The sequence below is a fragment of the Macrobrachium nipponense genome, chromosome 35 (genome assembly GCF_015104395.2).
Source record: "Macrobrachium nipponense isolate FS-2020 chromosome 35, ASM1510439v2, whole genome shotgun sequence".
In the NCBI taxonomy this organism is placed as follows: Eukaryota; Metazoa; Arthropoda; class Malacostraca; order Decapoda; family Palaemonidae; genus Macrobrachium; species Macrobrachium nipponense.
The window spans coordinates 22,082,115-22,101,946 of NC_061096.1; the positions used below are offsets into that span (position 1 = coordinate 22,082,115).

Below are 19,832 nucleotides of genomic sequence, written 5' to 3' on the forward strand. Positions count from 1 at the left end.
CTCTCTCTCTCTCTCTCTCTCTCTCTCTCTCTCTGACACCATAAGAAGTGGAACAGTAGCGTCATTATCATTCTTTTGCTTAAAAAAGGACACAGACGAATGGAGGGAGTGGGAAAGCTCACAGTAACAGAATTCTTAACTCTAGCAAAGCGGATTCAGATGGCTTTGGCAAAAGCGCTTCTGTGAAGTGGATAAGGCGAATGTCTGCTTCTGCGATGCCTTCTGTAAGCAATTATCAGATTGCTGCAGCTGATTATTCCTTGCCCAAAACTCTTAAATTTGATAGACTGACTCTAATATTACTTGTATTATTTCTATAGAACTGGGCATTTTTTGTAAGACTGTTCCGCTGACAACAAAGATCTTGGTGATTTCCCCTCGTTACTGACAAGAATTTATAATAATAATAATAATATAATAATAATAATAATAATAATAATAATAATAATAATATAATAATAATAATAATAATAATTAGTAGGGAAAAAACTCTCTATCACGAGAGTATATATAAAGTTCTAAAGGGTCCACAATAATACAAAGTGTAAAAAGTCCGTGTAATTTTGAAGACTTTACAGAAGTCTTCAAAATTATACACGGACTTTTTACACTTTGTATTATTGTGGACCCTTTAGAACAAAAATAATAAAATAATAATAATGGTTGCAGGTCCACAATAATATAGCATGTGAGTTTATGGTCTTTAATGTATATTAAAGCTTTCGAACTTTGTGCTAGGTTTATTTTCAGTCAAGAGAACATTTTGATTTTAAATGTCATAATGTTCACTTGGCTGAGGATGAACCTAGCACAAGGTTCGAAAGATTTTAATATAAATTAAAGACCATAAACTCACAAGCTATATTATTGTGGACCTGCAACCATTGTTCATCATTTTCGACACGGAAAACTTTGCCCAGTAATAATAATAATAATAATAATAATAATAATAATAATAATAATAATAATAATAATAATAATAATAATAATAAAGCCCAGCTGGCAGCCTGCTGTTTTAGAGAGTGCGTGTAGCTTTTTAAATATTAATACTAGTCTCGATTTTGTTCTTTTATTGCTTTAACAATCCTTGTCAGATTGTTTAAGGATACTGTTCACCATTTCAAGGCATCTCAGAGATTACCTCCAGATACCCTTGGCATCGCGACGAAACATTTTTGTGATTGTTTATAACATCTTAGTGATCACTTGTTACTTGGGCATTCTTGGTGAACTACATATATTCGTAATGTTTCTGGTCATGCTGAGAACTGCCATAAACGTCACAGTACATAGGATTTTCTATCTTATAGATTGAATATCATGACAAGGGAAAAACTCAGAATGATTCAAGCTTCTAATGACTCACTGCATGCAGACAATCGTGATCTCGAGACATTGCTGTGATTAAGGAAAAAGATGTGAGTAAAGGCTGAAAAAAGAAACAACCTATTTTCGATAACTAAGACATTCCACTCTTAATACTTTCGTGCATTTTTTTTTCTACTGAATATACTGTTAGCTAGTTCAGGGAACATTGATTACTGATTCGATTTACGTTATAAGGCTATCCAGTAAAAGCTCGAACGTCTACAAGGTGGCATCTTGCTATTTACCTTTAAGAATATTTCTCATCACACCATATCATCTCAATAATCACCCCCAAGTCACTGGAGATTACTCAATGTAAATCAAAAGTCATCTCCATCTTGATGACATTTTGCTTCAGGAATGCTTGATGATTCTTTAAGGAGAGCTTGTCGAGTTTCACTTTTTTTAAGTACTTCAGTGCACATTAGAAACTGCAATTATTGTGTATGTTTCAGGGTTTCTTGGATCTTATTTGAGGGCATTTTGATGAGTGCTCTGCATCACCTAGTAAAAATATGGAGACAGTGAAGAAATAATAGAAACAGTGAAAATAATTTGTTTTTTTCGTCTAGAGAAATAAAACTCTTAATAGCAAGGTGGAAGAGTAATTTCCTACTAATTAGTCAATATATCGTGTATATTAGAGCCATTACCTATTTACATGCTTATATTTCTAATGAATTTATTTGCGAATTTAATGAAACTGGCTAAAATAAAGCAAACCGAAACATTGTGTAGTTAACTGCAAAAATATCGGCGTTAATATTTTCATTACATCCTATCTCAAACATATATATGTTTTTTAATGACATAAATAATTTTTTTTTTATGGTTCTCATTTTAATTCGTCCATATTTCTGCATACTATCTTCCATTTTCTCTATGATATAGTAAATTTAAGATTATCTATCACTTGTAAATGTTATAAAAAATAGTTAATTTTAAAAATAAGTACCCGCAAGAAATAGTTCTTTTTAACGACGGTAATCACGTTTTTTACCACCTGTTGCTAAAACGATTACATTCATATTCTTATTTTTTTTTTTACTTTATTTATCATTTAAAATGCTAAATTTTTCTGCCCCGACCCCTGTAAGGATAACGCTCTCTCTGTGGTAAGTGAGAGAGAGAGAGAGAGAGAGAGAGAGAGAGAGAGAGAGAGAGAGATGATCTGAGGGGAGTGGGGTGGGAGGTACAAAGCCGAAGGGAGCAGCCCCTTACAGGACAAGCTAGTAGAAGTCACTACTACTCAGTCAGCGGCGTACATGCCTGCCAGTCAGTCACATTAAAACTCGTGCCCGTGGAAGCTACGAGGACTAGGGAGAGCGAGTGCGAGTTTTACGCGCTCTCGGGCGTTCCTTTCGACTGAAAGTTTTTGTTATGGTGACGTTTGCTTTCGAATTGAGCAGTTTTCTCTAATGCCATAAGGGAACTCCCTTCGGTGACGACTAAAACAGTGACTATATTAAGAGGCTTTCTGATTTTCTATTCGAAATGGGGAGGACTCTAACGTTCGCGGTGGCGCTAAGCCTCATGTATGCCCTGGTGGTATCAGGGGAGGGCATCATGGGGCGCTTGAACTGGTGCAAAACCCTTTGCATGTGTAGAGATGCGACGCACGTGGAGGTCAAATGTTTTGGACGCGGTGACATCTATCAGTTGCTTGACTTCAAAAAGATTCAGGTGATTAGGCTCGAAAGGGCAAATTGGCAATTAGAGAACCAAGTGCTGTGGTGTAATGATACCTGTCTGTGTCACCAGCATGACAACCAGAAGATATTCAAGTGTGTGGAAGAAGACGTCCTCAAGCAGTTCATCTCAGACAAGGTCGGCGACGAGTATTTCTACGAGGAAGACGACGGCGACGCTGAAGAACTACCGCAGGACGTCGCGGCTGAGGAGGAGGAGGAACGAGAAACGGAACAGCGTCGGCGACAAGAAGAGAGGAGGAAGAACAGAGGAAAGAACCGAAAGCAAAGGAAGCGCGTCAAGAGCAAACAGGAACTAGCAACGACCACCACTACAGTCGCGACCACTTCCACAACGGCATCACCAACGACCACTGAGATCATGGAAATATGGTCCACTCTTCCAACGGAAGTTGTTTCTACCACAACCCAAGAGCCTGTCGAAGCAGATCACCACCGTGGTTGGTTCTGGCAGGAGCCTTCCTCTGCACCCTCAGTCCATACTTCCGACCTGATGCCCCCGTCGCCCGCCCTAGGAACGATGGATGATAGTGACGAACTATCGTTTCCTACACCTGAGCCTACGATCTACGTGGCCATTCAGGACCCGCTAGAAGAAGAATACCCTAAGGAGGAGGAAGAGGATGAGATGGACGATTATGTCATAGAAGACTACGCGGTAGAATCTGGGCTCCTCCCGAAGCAGGAAGCCGTGGCTGCAAGCCCTGCAGTGACGGCCATGCAACCACCAACGCGCCGTCAGCCTTTCCCTCCTACAACTAGTTCTCATAATGCCAGAGGAGAAGTGGAAACGCTGACGCCCAAAGTGTCGGCAGTCAAGGAAGTCCCAGTCCAGAGGAAGACGGTGGCTTCCGAAGTGTCGCAAGATCTGGACGAACTGGAAAACGCCGTCATGGATATCAAGAGTGACGTCGTTCTCAATCAACGCATTCTCTTGGTGACAGTTGTTGTCGCTGGCATTGCTATGCTCGGGTAAGTCCCGATAAAACTCAAGAATCATGTACTAAGTAAATTTTGAATTCCTGCTACTAAATTTCGAGAATAAAGCATATACCTTTCATAAAAATGACTTCTTGAACTAATAAAGCATCACATCATTAACATTCAGTGATTATGATCTGTCTTTTACGTATGCATTTCTGGTTATCTCCTTCAAAGTGAAATTATATTAGCTTGATAAAAAAAAAATTAAGAGCATATGCAATCATTTTTCCTCCTTCCTTTTTGTTCTTTATCTCATCCTCTCCTTTGTGCAGATGTTAGGCAAATGAAAATTTCATATAACTTTTTTTAAAACGCAAGATACTGGTGGCGTCAAGAGACTTTTTTATTTATTTATTTATTTATTATTTTTTTTTAGCAGTCTGAGAATTTTTGGTTCGTCTGAGAGCTCCACCTTCGTCCCTCAGTCTTATGGCTAAATAAATATATTTTGACTTTCTCATAAAAATTCACATGACCTTCAAAAAAATTTTTAAGCAATATTAATGAGTCAAACGATTAATCTGGCTAGGGAAATAATCCATGTGAGTCACGTCTAGCTTAAAGATCGACTTTATATAGAATAACTTTAATCATTTTAAGTGGATCTCGATAATTCTGAAAGATAACTAAAAACATCATCGTATCCTGAATTATTGAAAAAGGCAATATATATATATGTAATGTATGTATGTATGTATGATATATATATATATATATATATATATATATATATATATATATATATATATATATACAATCTGAAAGATAACTAAAAACATCATCGATCCTGAATTATTGAAAAAGGCAATATATATATATATATATATATATATATATATATATATATATATATATATATATATATATATATATATATATATATTGCCTTTTTCAATAATTCAGGATACGATGATGTTTTTAGTTATCTTTCAGAATTATCGAGATCCACTTAAAATGATTAAAGTTATTCTATATAAAGTCGATCCCTTTAAGGCCTAAGACGTTGACTCACATGGATTATTTCCCTAGCCAGATTAATCGTTTGACTCATTAATATTGCTTAAAAATTTTTTGAAGGTCATGTGAATTTTATGAGAAAGTAAAAAATATATTTATTTAGCCATAAGACTGAGGTATATATATATATAATATACTTTATATATATATATATATATATATATATATATATATATATATATATATATTATATGGTATATATAATATATATGGTATATATATATGGTATAATATATATATATAATACCATATATATATGAAAATTGATTAGGAAAAGCTAACTTATGTTTCATGAAAATTGGTCAAAATAATAATAATAATAATAATAATAATAATAATAATAATATAAGAATAAGAATAATAATAATAATAATAATAATACATCAACTACTGAATGTCTGATACACACAATAATTACTTACATTTCCATAAAAAGAATATTTTGGCTTACATCCTCTCTGACACCTAAAATTGAAGTACGCACTATACCAGGGTTCGGTATATATATATATATATAAAAAAAAATTCAGTTACACTTAGAACCAATATACAAAATACATTTGATATTTTGCGGTTTATATAAACATCCTTATCCTCTACCAATTTTCAAAACTGCTAGGTTATTTACCGCTCTAGTCACTTCGTCTTCTGTCAGTTACACACGCGCACATATACATATATATACACACGTACATTAATACATATACCTATGTATACACACACATATAAAACATATATTCTTCGCCAGTTGTTTTCATTCTACCACAAATACGTAGTACATATCTTGTGTATAAAGCAGTCACAAAATATACCAATAGATTAGTACAAGTAACTGTTTACTGACTAACAAATAGAATCCACTGCTTTTTTAATTCAGTAAAGAATCGTAAAAAAAATTTTAAGTAACGAGACCGAGAGCCAGAACTCTCGACTACCAAAAGACTAAGTAAAAAATTTAATGAATTGTTAGAAAATTTTAAATAGCTGTAAATAAAAAAAATTATGAATTCTTGGAAACTTCAAAATAGCTGTAGACTTTCAACACATCCAAAAAATTCTTTCTTCACATATATAACGAAAGATAATAAACCAAAATGTATACAATTATCATTAAATAACTACATAATTTTGAATGTTAAGAGCCAATCTTCATAACCTCCTTAAAAGTCACTTTTTTTATCAATATACCATATTCTTCTTTTTCTTCTGTTGAGTTCCCTCTTCCCACATTCTGTTTCTCAGCCTCTCAAGGGAATGATAATTATATAAGATCACCCCAAATTATTCAAATGGACATTCCACGCCAACATGCCACCGCCATACACAAAAACTTTCAAAAGAAACAGCAAAGAAAACGACATTTGTTTACATCAGACCTCTCGCGTGGCGTCAGACCACGGTTGGCAGTCCGGTTACAGCAGATGATTTTGTTTCTAAGTTTAGAATTTAGACCCACATTTAATAATGGCAGTGACGAAGGGTAATTACTAAGAAAGATAAAGGAAAGGACAGAGAGGACTGGCGATTTTTTCGGTATCAGCTTTTTTATCATTATCGTCAATATTATTATTATTATTATGTTTATTATTTGTTTGTTTGTTTGTATGGTGTTTTTACGTTGCATGGAACCAGTGGTTATTCAGCAACGGAACCAACGGTTTTACGTGACTTCTGAACCACGTCGAGAGTGAACTTCTATCACCAGAAATACACATCTCTGACCCCAAAGTGTGTTTATTATTTGCGGTCGTAGTTTAAAATAATCGTCCCTCTCAAGATAATGCTTTTAATAAGACGGTGTATGTAAAATCAAATGTATTTGAAGGCTGAGCATAATGCTTCCGAACAGGAAAAGATCAGAGTAAGAAAGCCATTGGCTGCTGATTATCATTTCAGACCTGTACACCTTAAACCCCCAAACCCCTACAACTTGCTAACAGAGACATGGAAATTATATTCCAGCTAAAACATAACAGATGTGGAAAGGATTTCAACTCAGGACCACTACTGAGCTGTTACTTACATGGTGAAAGAAGGATTGAAAAAAGGGCGGCATAGGTGAGAGAGAATGGAGGAGTACTGTGAGATGGACTGGTAATGTGGAAAAAATAGACATGTTTGTAAAAAAGTGTAAAACTCGAAAAGTCTTTAGAGGATAATTAACGGAAATTTGGAGCTTTAATGTCTAAGAAGTGTATACCTTTTTTTGGCTGACTGTATATATATATATATATATATATATATATATATATATATATATATATTATATATATATATATATATGTATGTATATATTAGTATGTGTGTAAGAGCGTGTATCACAGGAATAATAATAATTCAATTTTTACCATCTGCCTTCTCCCCTTAGTAGGAAGGCACCATGTGTTCAGATTACTATTCACAGTTAGCCTTTTGGGAACAGCTTGCAACCACCGGGCCTTTTTTTATCCCTAGTCGTGATCCATGGTCGTCTAGCTATCAAACAAGTAATTTTATGTTTCTTTTTGATCAAAGTTAAGAACAGAAAACTTGATCATCTTCAAAAGAGAAACAACAACTATGACTATTTGTAAAAATAAGATAAATAAAAATCGACACATTCATACGATATGCGCACGAACATTTAGATCCAAGTTGCATAAAAGAAAGAAAGTTGATACTCTTACAGTGTATCTTAAGCAGTGAACAAAGGTTCATCTCTTTGATTGTCCAATTTCGACACAATCTTGCGCCATCACTGCTGAAGTAAGGGAAAGTTGAATAACATTTCTCAAGAGATGAATTTGTCTCTAGATAGAGCGTGTTGTGCTAATATTGCCATTAAAGGGGACGGCTTGCTTGCTTCAATGAGGCGAGACCAAGAGGAACTCATTAGCAGATAATGAGGCACCAGGGAAAAGAGGAAGTCTGGACATATCCCCCAACTCATTTCGAAGTTGCAACAGAGGGAGAGGGAGAGGGAAAGGCTCGGGACGCGTAATAGGCATCCATGAATTTCCATCCCGAAGAAAAAGTATTGTTGTTGTAGTACAAAGTAAGTTTCTACCTTCAATCAGTCACATATGTGTAAACACATACATACACTTACATATATATGTATATCTAATAAAAGGAGCCCATAAAAACACCAAAATGTAGAGAGAAAAGTACTATATTTCAGAGACTGCTGTCTCTCTCTTCAGGTATATGAATGAGAAAAGTTTACAGAAAAGGTGGTATTTATACCAAGAGATTCGTCCACAAGTAAGCCAATTTAGGTCACCCCCGCTGATAATCTTCCTTTAATCTTCTTAAGCGTTGGTTGAATGAACACTGCGTCGACGATATCTGATATCCAATTCCCTTTTGAGATGTTCATTACCTGCTTCTCTTTTATTAAGGCCGATTCCATCATTTGACTCTTGTACCGGCAGTTGCTGCTATAAATTACACGTGACATATTCCAGTTTATTCTATGGTTATGTTCATTTATATGGTTGAAAATAGCCGAGTTCTGTTGTCCATACCTAACTGACCGTTTGTGTTGTATTAATCTCTGGGGAAGTGATTTACCTGTAAATCCGATGTAAGATTGGTCACAGTCCTGGCATGGGATCTCATATACCCCAGAGTCTTTGGGAGATGTCTTTTGTTGGACGTTAATCAGGGATTTGGCTAAGGTATTTGGGTAGTAAATGCAAAAGGGTTGGATTTCCCAAGGGTGTGAGTTACTCTCTTAATCGTCTCCAGGTGGGGAATTTTTATTTTATTGTTGGGTGTGTCTCTGGTCTTGTCTTTAGGGGGTCGGTAGAAAATTACGTTTGCTTTTTGAATTGCTTTCTCAATTATATGGTCAGGATACTTTAAAGATGAAAGTTGCTTGCGAATTAATTCAAATTCTTTTTCCAGGAAATCTGGGGAACAAATTCGTAAGGCTCTTAAGAATAGGTTGCTAGCTACACCTATCTTGATAGTATTGTCATGATAGCTAAAGTAGTGAATATATGAAAGTGAGAACGTTGGTTTTCTGTATATGGTAAATTTGTATTCTGTCGTGTCTCTGATTATTAAAACATCAAGAAAAGGAATTTTGTTGTCTGTTTCCCATTCAACTTTAAATTTGATGCTGGGCACTAATGCGTTTAATTTTGAGAGGAATTCATTAAAATTACCCCACTTATTATCCCAAAAATGTTAGTATGTCATCCACGTATCTCATCCACAGCATGTTTTTGGGTTTTATTGCATTTATTACTGTAAGTTTTTTTCAAAGTATTCCATGTACAGATTGGCTAAAATAGGACTTAAAGGACTACCCATACTACACCGAATTTTTGTTTGTAGAATGATTCCCCGAATGAAAATACGTTATTAGATGCACATAATTCAACTAACTTTATTATTTTGTCAAGTGCCAAAGGGAAATGATCTGAATAGGGGGATAATTTTTCCCTTAAAAACTGAAGAACGTCCTGTACTGGTACTTTTGTGAATAGGGAGTCTACGTCAAGGCTTAAAAGTTTATGTTGTGAAAGTGGTTATATGTGCTTCTCTGAATTTGTGACAAAAGTCTTCCGAATGTTTGATGTGACTGGGAGAAAAAGTGCCTAAAAAAGGAGAAAGAAGGAGGCCAGCTAACCATTTAGAAATTTTGTAATTGAAAGCTCCGGCGCATGAAACGATGGGTCTGAATGGAAGATTGTCTTTGTGAGTTTTGGGAAGACCATAAAAGTAGGGTAATTTAGGATTAATTACTTTAAATTTCTCTAATAGTTCAATACTCTTTTTGTCTTGGCCAATTAATCTTACTTTCCGAAAAAATTCTGTGGGAACGTTCTGGAGGGGATTTTTCGTCAGTTTTTCGTAAGTATTTGTGTCGCTAAGGAGCTGGTTGATTTTGTCGAGGTAGAAGTCTTTGTCCATTATTACAATTTTGCCGTCTTTGTCGGATCTACTTATTATAGCATCTAACTTTTTTAGCGAGTGGATGGCTATCATGAATCTGCGGGGAACAGGATATTTCTTATGAAGGTCAGTTAAAGCATTTAGTAACACTCCTTTTAAACATATCTCTTCACGGCTGTAGTTTTTGTCAGATATGAATTTATCAAAAGCCACTATGAAGTCTAGGTTGTTTTTGCGGTCTGGCATAAGGGCAAAGGATAAGCCTAAATTTAAAACTAAATGTTGATTTACAGTAAGGGGGTGTTGGATAAGTTTAAAACTTTGTCTTGTTGTTCAAGATTATTCCATGCGCTATTATCTATTAGGTTATTTAACTTGCGTAAAAGTCTGTTGGAATGAGTCACGCTATTATAGGCAGCAATGTCGGAACAGAATATGTGGTCCGTAGTGAGGAGGCGAAGATTAGATTGAGTTCCATATATCACTCTGCGTAGCACGAAGATGTCGTTTCTCGTACTGGTGATTCTTTCTTCCAGGAAAGAAATATAGTACTTTTCTCTCTACATTTTGGTGTTTTTATGGGCTCCTTTTATTAGATGGAATTCTGTTGTTACAGAACATTTTTACCAGTCATATATGTATATATTTTTTCTACAACTGTAACGTTAGCATCCTTTAGAACCACCCATCTAAGGGAAAAAGGCATTAGGTGAATGTACCATTTATTTGAATTATACCCGAGAAAAACTTTCTCGTTAGTTTGTTTACTTCCATTCGGAGCCTGGATATAATAATTTCCAAATGAATAACCGTCCCATAACAGGTATTTAATCCGAGGAATGTAAAGGTAGTTCACCGACAAAGTCACGGGGTGCTTGTGCAAGGAAGAGTCCGAGTCAGCAATTTAACAACAGCAATGATAATGAATATGAATTTGTCGTTTGTCACCTAAAGATTTTGCTTGGAGTAACTTGCGGAAGAGGAAATTGCTCCACTTTGAGTATTTGCCTAGCACAATTTCATGACGGCCTTGGGGCTGAGACTAGACCATTTGATATCCATACGGCGTATCTTCGTTGTTACCTAAACGAGCTCATATATAACAAGGTTTTGAGATAACGTATTTCATAGGTGTTTTAACCCATGGAATGTCATAGTGGCCTCAAATTTTATGAAACTGGGGCCACTGGTACCAATAGTTCCCGATGATTTTTCAAGGGGCAAAACTGGTTGCTTAGCATGGAATTACAGCAAATCTTTTTATGTTTATTTCCTATTTATCAGAGCCATCTCTACGTATAACATTTATTTAACAGATAAGCATCCTGCTACGAAACATTTTACATAGTGAATATCCCGGTGGCTTCAAATTTCAGAAAAGTATCACTAGTTTTCGTTGAAAACCTCGAATAGAAAGCCAAGAAAAATGATAGAGTTATCTGGACCTTCCCAGAAAATCCGAATCAGGTTTACTAAACTCACAGATATTCAGATCTGAATATAATAAAGAGAAAAGAGGTATATATACCTTAAAAAGAAGAGTATTTCAATAATAATCACAAATTACAAGTTATTCTTCTCTTACATATTATAATTCTATCCAGTGTAATTAGCACGTTCCATACATTACGCCTGAAACGACAAAGAAATTTAACAACCTCACTCTCCCACTGTTTAAACACTAATTCATAGCAAACTAATGACTATTGCCTTTGTATTTACGAAAATCACTTGGTTTATACTTTTTCGTGCATATCGCTGCTAGTATAGCAACATGTCTTCACAGAGGCCACAGTGACCGGTAAAATTAAATCAACATGAAGCCAATAAGGTGGGACAAGAGACCCCCTCAGATAGAAAGGTATTGGAGACATGATTGCAGTACATGAAAACAATTAGTGAATGCCTCACCTCAAAGTGGGGATGAAGTTTGAAGCAATTACATGCATTGGGAAGTGAATACCTGGTCGATCCATAACATCCACAACAGCTGACTACCAGCTAGACACATAATGTACTGATTAGGTTAACGGAAGCATAGTAGATTTTAATGGAAACGCCTATTCGTCCCTCCGCATCTACTTTGAGAATCCAACCCTGGTCCCTCAGGTAGTAAGCTACACGCTTTCTACTGCGTTAAGAGGACAGAGAGAGAGAGAGAGAGAGAGAGAGAGAGAGAGAGAGAGAGAGAGAGAGAGAAGGCTATCACAATAGAGTCATTGTCTGCCCCCTCTTCTCTCTATGCGCCTTTAAAACACCTAGTTGAAGCATTGCAATTCTCGGAACTCTTCAAGTTTCACTGAAGGAATAGTAAATTCTTTTTTCATCTTCATGTCTCGTTAGTCCTACCATATCAATAATGAGGAAAAGATAAGGTCATTAAAGATGGTAAAGAGATTAAAGATAGGTAAAGTGATCCATGGGATGACAAAGTATACTCACTTTTTCTCCTGAAAACTATTTGTTTTATAGTTTATAGGTATATATATACTTTTTCTTTTGTAAGAATACCCCAAAAAAGCGACACCTGTCCGGTTTTCAGGATGCATTCATGGGAAGATGTTCTCAGTCTCACGGATATTAAAGTTTCATATTATATGCCAATGGCGTCTAGCACTTTCTTATCTGCGCTGATCGGCCAAACGGATATATATATATATATATAATATATATATATATATATATATATATATATATAATATATATATATATATATATATATATATATATATATATATATATATATATATATATATATATATAATATATATATAGCGAAAGTATCATAGAATAATAGATAGATAGATAGATAGACAACAAACGCAGAGAAAGACAGAGGAAATAATTCCGGAGTGCCATGTAGACAATACCAATCTAGAGAAGAATGGCCAAGATTGAGAAGACCATTAAAAGTGAGTTATTCTCCGGCGTAGAAGGCCACACCATAAATCAGACTGGTGCCCAACTAGGCCTAGAGATCAAAACCCTGACCACAAACTACCCAATTAGACCGAGATTTCGCAGAAAACAGTGACTTTCGATATGATTTGGAAAACAACCCTAACTCAGTCAAAAATGGACGACTCAACATACTGGTTTAACATTAACAATCAGTGTTAATTTAGGATGACTTGGTAAGATTATCTTGAAGGTAAAATTATTGGAACTTTTAAAGATAATAATATTTGTTTCTTAGGTAAGTAAATCCGTAATGACCCGACATCAAAGGTATCTTCATTTAATATGCTAAAATCTCTTACATTTCACCCCAGTCCTTAAAACTTTCCCGCAACGAGATTCCTATATGTACCTTCCATCCTTTTTCCTTCGTGAAAAGCCACACCAATTTGCTTGTCACATATCATCATCCCACAACATTTCCCCCCCCCCCCCCCCCCACCCGCCCAACCAACCCCAACCCCTTTCCTTCTAGAAACAAGCACGAACATCACCCTCTCCTATATCCAAGCAACATGAATAGCTTTTGGATTTGACTTTTTTGGAAGTGCTGCTCTCTCATGCACCTATATGCCATTTTCTTTCGCACTGTTTTATAACCTTTCCTAAACCTGCATTTTATGCGAAAATCTATTAAATTACGTTATTTTATATGTTCATAGTTTTTCTTTCCAATATATTTTTTCCCTTGTTTAAAATGCAAGAATATTCACACCAATGATTATTGAAACTGGGGTAAAAGAACTAATGTCATTCTCACATTTCAGTTCTATATTGTTAAAAGCTAACATTCTGACACAAGATTCCCAAGCCAGGGAAGTAGCCATAAGCGCAATGTAGTCTGTTTTTGTTAAAACCGCTGAATAGTATACAAAGAGGAAAACAGATTTCACGGTTAAAGTATGCGTTGGAACTTACACACGTTTTTCTCTTGTAACGCACTTTTCCATGGAACAATCAGAGAATTTCAGCTTAACTTAAAACATATATCAATTATAACGCAGGTTCACTCACTCATGAAGCAAATATCCAAGTGGAACGAAAAATTCTGTAAATGATTCACATTCCATTTATTCGACATTTTGTATGAATCCATAACAGTAAACAATGGAAGAGCAAAATAAGCTCTACCGCAGATTCACAGTTTTTAAAAACAAAGCTAAGACATCTTTATCAGAGGGAGAGAGATTTCTGACTAACTATCCCACCCTCAAGAGGTGTGAAGATTTTCTTGCCGTAGCCCTCACGTGACGATAGGGAGCAATATATTTTGAAGGAACGCTGATCACCAATGTCTGAGATTTCTCTCTCTCTCTCTCTCTCTCTCTCTCTCTCTCTCTCTCCACCCCTGGCTGCAACACACTACAATCATATGTATAGATATATATATATAGATATATAATATATATATATATATATATATATATATATATATATATAAATATATATATATAATTATATATATGCACACACACACACACACACACATAAATATATATATATATATATATATTATATATATATATATATTAATATATGCACACACACACACACACATATATATATATATATATATATATATATATATATATAGTAAAAATATCTTATTCAAAGATAAATAATTTAGCGTTCGACCAGGATTCCAAGTCTGGACCCCTTTAGTAATGCAAGTTTAACAGCAGTGATACAGCAATTTTATTTTAATTATAACGTAGCAGGATTCAAACCGGCATCCAGAGTATACAGGCACCCCGCTGCCGGTCAGGTCGGCAACGTTGCCTCGTTCTGCTGCTCCGGATGCGAGTTTGAATCCTGCTCAAGAACGTCTGAATTGCTCCATATTCTTGTATTGGGATCTCAGGCTTCGTACTGTAGCGTGTCCAAAGTTACTTAAGCAAACCGAGACAAGCATTGCCGAACTGTTTGAACCTAACAAAGGCGGGCGATGAGATGCCTCGTCCCTGCGGTATAATATATATCTCTGTGTGTGTCACCTATCTATCTAATATATATATGCAAAAGCAGTTCATAAATATATCCGCAATGAAATACTTTTAAGAATCGTGTCGCTTCAAAATTCCTACCAACTTGAAAAATGAAAAAATAAAAAATGGAAACTGTCTCCTTGCGAAATGCCCACATCTCAACTGTAACAGTGAAAAGACCCATCTTTAAAGGGTACTAGAAACGGTCATGCACACTTACAGAACGCACATGGGCGTGTACGTGCGTGTGCATGTGTGTGTTTTTGTTTGCCCACGCGCTCTCGCATTGAGGTGCTTGTAAAGACGAGCACACATTTCTCGGTTAAGAGCAGCTTCCCAAGAAAGAGCATTCTTACAGGTAGAAAGAACCCTTACGATTAGAAGAGACTGTTGCAAAGCGTCTAAAGTCGACATCTACTGTCGTCAGTCATGGAGAGAAGCTCCACAGTCCGTCAGTACGTAGTTCTCACTGACCTTTGGATACCACGGTAATAACATAAAACGCTGACATACAGACCACAATCTATGTACGCTGGTGGCTGAAATTCACCATTTTTTCTGCGTATACAAGGTGGGAGGGAAAACAGCATTTTAATGCTTGTATACCAGCATGAATAACTGAATATATTAATTTGTGTTCACGATGTCCTGCCCATTCTTATACATTATCAAAAAGATATTTATATAACTTTGGTGCATATTTGTCCGTGTGTGCATTATGTTCCAATCAAATTAGTGCCAGTCCATTTTAAGTACGTGTGTGATCTGTCAGTGAGACTGCAAAAAGAAGAGTGGCTTCACAGATATACGAACGCAAAATTAAACGCATCTCTCGGTGCCGTAACAATAAGTATAACAGTTGTCAGTGTGCGTGCACTTAGTTAACTTTTAATCATCATTCACTTCTTATAGCTTCCGCCAACGTGGTAGGGAGGTGGTAGTGTGTTTGCCCGCGCGTATGTGTGTATGTGCATGTATGTAACGACTAAATATAGTTTTCGTTTGTCTGTATGTATGCTTTTGTAATCGAAATATCTTGAGAACGGATGAAGAAAAGTTGGTAATTCCAGATGCGTAATTTCTGGAGGACATCAATAAATATCTCATCGGTATCCAAGTAAGAGTTAGTACTATAATAGGGTCATAGGGGTTGACCTTGGTGGGGTTATGTGCTCTCTGGACGACCCCTCCTTAGAAATTACGCAAACTGTCATCCGTCAAATCGTATCAGCCATTTACTTTATTTTTTTAATTCCAACTTTTTTCAGACTTTTCAGCAGAAAGATTATATAACCCGAGCATTTACTGGTGCTAGTGAATCTATTCACTATTTATAACTCTTAGTTCTTCTTGAACTAAACAATTGGATAATTATATTCTGTTAAGTGTTAAAAACCTTCTTGCAGGCTATGCAGAAGGAAAAAGTCAGTCTGTAAACTGATAAAAGTGGACACAGATACCGTTATGCAACGTTAAAAGCAATATTTGACCACCGACTAGCAAATGCTTCGACTACCGTTGTTTTACACCTGTTGTCTAAAAATAAAATACATCTTACCAAGCTATGTACAACACTGACAATATTAAAAACCGCCCATCTGCTGCGTATGGTACACGAACGACTTAACGATAACGCAGGAGAGTGAAGCCAATATTTCGGACATGTCAGAGTGCAGCGAAAAAGTACAATCACATTCGAATTATGTAAAAGTAAGCTGGAATTTTGTTCAATGAAGTTCATAAACGTAGCGCAGGATATGAACTAGTATGGTAACCCCACGGCAAAATATAAACAGTACAAGTGGGAAAGGCATTTTTATCTTAAACCGTATTTTCATAATATTAAAATACCGACTGTCATCGATTCTCATAAAAACACAACCGTGTTGCCTCAATAATTCACCTGGAAACTGCACAGCAACAGCAGCCAAGCAGTTTTATTAAAACGCAATACATTGGTGCTGAAGGTCTTTATCCACCTTGACGTCACCAGGATACCCAGCGTACAGCCGGGTTAATTATCATCATATGACTGTCAAGCGAACTTTGCCAAATGTGTTCCCCCGGGTACCATGAGGTCGTATCCCAACAGCTCGTCGCTGTATAATCGCTTAAGCCTTCATGCTTGACATTTTCTGATCCCGATGTTTACACTGTACAGCTGAACGACATTCCTCCTCTGTCCACAAAGTTTTAAACGCCGATATATTTTCGAGTGAATCAAAAGTACACCCACTTACAGAATTATGTTTACGATACTTGGTGCCTCAGTCTTGGGACAGTGAGAGACCTTGCAAACCTCCAACGGGAAAATTATGAGTCGTAATTGCCAGGAGAATGAAAATAAACATGAAACCACAAGAAAATAACGGTTATTCTTTATACTGCATACGTGCTTAATTGTATATTGAAAGAAATTTAAACTGTTTGACCTGTTCAGTACAAAAAAGAAAAGTAATCTACAGAGTCGTTTACACATACAATGTGTCAATTATAGAATTATATGAAAAAAAAAATTTACATTTATTTTTCAAAAGATTCTCATTGTTTTACCCAGAGAATACAAAAGGCATAAAAACAAATAAGCAACGTCATAAGTTAATATTTTACTCAAACTTTATAACTATACAAACGTAACAAATAAGAGAAATTTACACAAACTCTCCTTTAAAAACGCATGCCCTCTTTCAATGGAATTTTTTTCATTTTATTAAAAAACTGCGAGGTACTTAAATACTTAATATATATATTAGAGTAAAAGTTAGAACGATGCAATCAGATTTCTTCAAAATAAATATCTATTTATTAAATAATGCTGATACTAATTCTTTTGACGGTTAAGCTACATAAAATTTATAACTTTGAAAAATACTATAAGACTGCTTGCACACCTCCAGGCGGAGTGGGATTTCCCCATCAGACACTTCCACTTACAAGTGATTTGGTCTTTATTGTTGCATCGTGGGAAGGAAAGCGGCCAGTCCGACGCTACCTAGCATATACTGGTGTGGAAAGTCAATCCCCAACACTAACACTGTGGCTCAGGGTATTCAAGCAGGGGACAATGAACGTTCGATAATGGTTCATAGCTTTCATCCTAAGCATACTTCCTTCCTGCCAAAGTTTCAAGTTTATATATAGTAGTATAGCTGAGAAAAATGATTGTTATGAATCTGTAAATGCAATGTATTCACACTGCACTCTTCGGTAATCTGACTAACAAGGAAATTCAGCAGTGAATGCGGTCTCTCAAAATTGTAATGTCCTCCTTCACTAAAATTCCGAGTTATCAGGAGTTATGAAATCTCATTATCTTTATTTACTGACGATTCTTACGCCCCAAAGATATCAGGCATAATTAATGTGAAACTTTTAAAGTGACTACGATAAATATGTCGCTGAGCATGATGATAAAAAGAACTGGACTTAGCCCTGCACTTATGGAACACCAGATATGACTGGAGGTGGCTTTGATAATAAACCATTAACTGATGTTCAATTAGGGAGGCAATTGTGTAGCCAGGCTGTTATAGGATAATCTATCATCATTTCTTTGGGCCCCTATCATGATGAAAAAACTCAAAACAAGTAATGTTAATTATGGTGTCTAATTCTAGTAATCTGTTTATCAATTCCACGTGCATGATCAGATGGGACACCACAGATCTCCCTTGGATCAAGCCATGTTTGTTACGTGAGAGAAGATTGTTATCCGCTTGAAGTTTGGGATGGCTTTCCAAGGATTTTCTTTTTTGAGGCTCATAATAACATGGGATGGAGGCCGTTAGAGCTTTCACTATTGAATGTCAGTGCAAGGGAATTGATGGCATGTTCAAACAGATTTCACATCAGAATGTTGTAAACAAACAATGTTTCGTAAGATACTTAACCCAGGTATTTTTAAAACAACTTGCAACTCTGGCAGGAGTGATATATGTACATATGAAAAGGTGAGTCGCACTTTATAAAGCGCAGTGGCCAATACAGAAGCAGCAACCACAGCAGATAATAACACTGTAACCCTTAACAAAACCAAACAACCCTACTTCAAAAGGCAACAAACAATTGAAATGCACATCAGTGGGAGGAATATGCATTAAGAAAATGCTCTTCTCCAGGAAAATGAAATTGTTTAAGTATTTGCAAGCAGGGAGGGAGTTCTAATTAGTGTACGCATGTTATTTGGTCTACATGGAGTGACTCTTGGATCTTACATAGATATATATGGAGGTTGAGAAAATTATATTAGCCACACAGTGTGTGAAGGTCTCCCCTAAAGAGACATCGCGTATAATCCAGTAGTGACGACAAGATAATTCTAGGAAGCCATTCCTTGCCGATATAGAACCAGAAAAAGTTATCATTTCCCCAGAATAAACAATATTCAGGACAACGGTCCTGAAGCTAAAGCACTCCACTGTAATGGCGTAGTGTTAATGGCAAATATAACATAATGTATGTATATGCATGTCTGTATGCGTACTTGCGTGTGCGTGTACTTCACAATTCATATGAGCTGAAAGCTCGAGCGTTTCATCTCAAATCTCAAAACTGAAATATTTTTCTGTACAGACGTATCCAAAAGAACGAGCAGTGAGAGAGAGAGAGAGAGAGAGAGAGAGAGAGAGAGAGAGAGAGAGAGAGCTGTAAAGGACATGATTTCTTCGGGAAAAACATCTATTACTCACGGAGTTTCTGTATCTCTATCACCTATTCATTCATCACGGTTCCACAGTATTACGTAACTTTAATCTTTATTTTAAGTCCCTGTTTTACGGCTAGTCGTTTGGTAAACCGCTCTCTCTCTCTCTCTCTTCCTTCCTTTTCTCTCTCTCGTCTCTCTCTCTCTCTCTCTCTCTCTCTCTCTCTCATTCTTAGTTTGCTTGAGATTATGTAGACGACTGTTATAACATATCCGCTGTCATTC

General features: G+C 36.1%; 2 protein-coding genes across 8 annotated transcripts in view; one reads left to right on the top strand and one right to left on the bottom strand.

The window, feature by feature from the left end:
- Positions 1-19,832, bottom strand: part of LOC135208471 (trichohyalin-like) — a 555,144-nt gene that overhangs the window by 433,806 nt on the left and 101,506 nt on the right. The gene's annotated exons all lie outside the window — the stretch shown is intronic.
- LOC135208472 (uncharacterized) overlaps positions 2,602-19,832 on the top strand; it is a 48,538-nt gene continuing 31,307 nt past the window's right edge. The window contains exon 1 of the mRNA XM_064240698.1: positions 2,602-4,049. Within this exon, the coding sequence (XP_064096768.1) occupies positions 2,863-4,049 (1,187 nt within the window). The 5' untranslated portion in view covers positions 2,602-2,862. The remainder of the gene's footprint in view (positions 4,050-19,832) is intronic.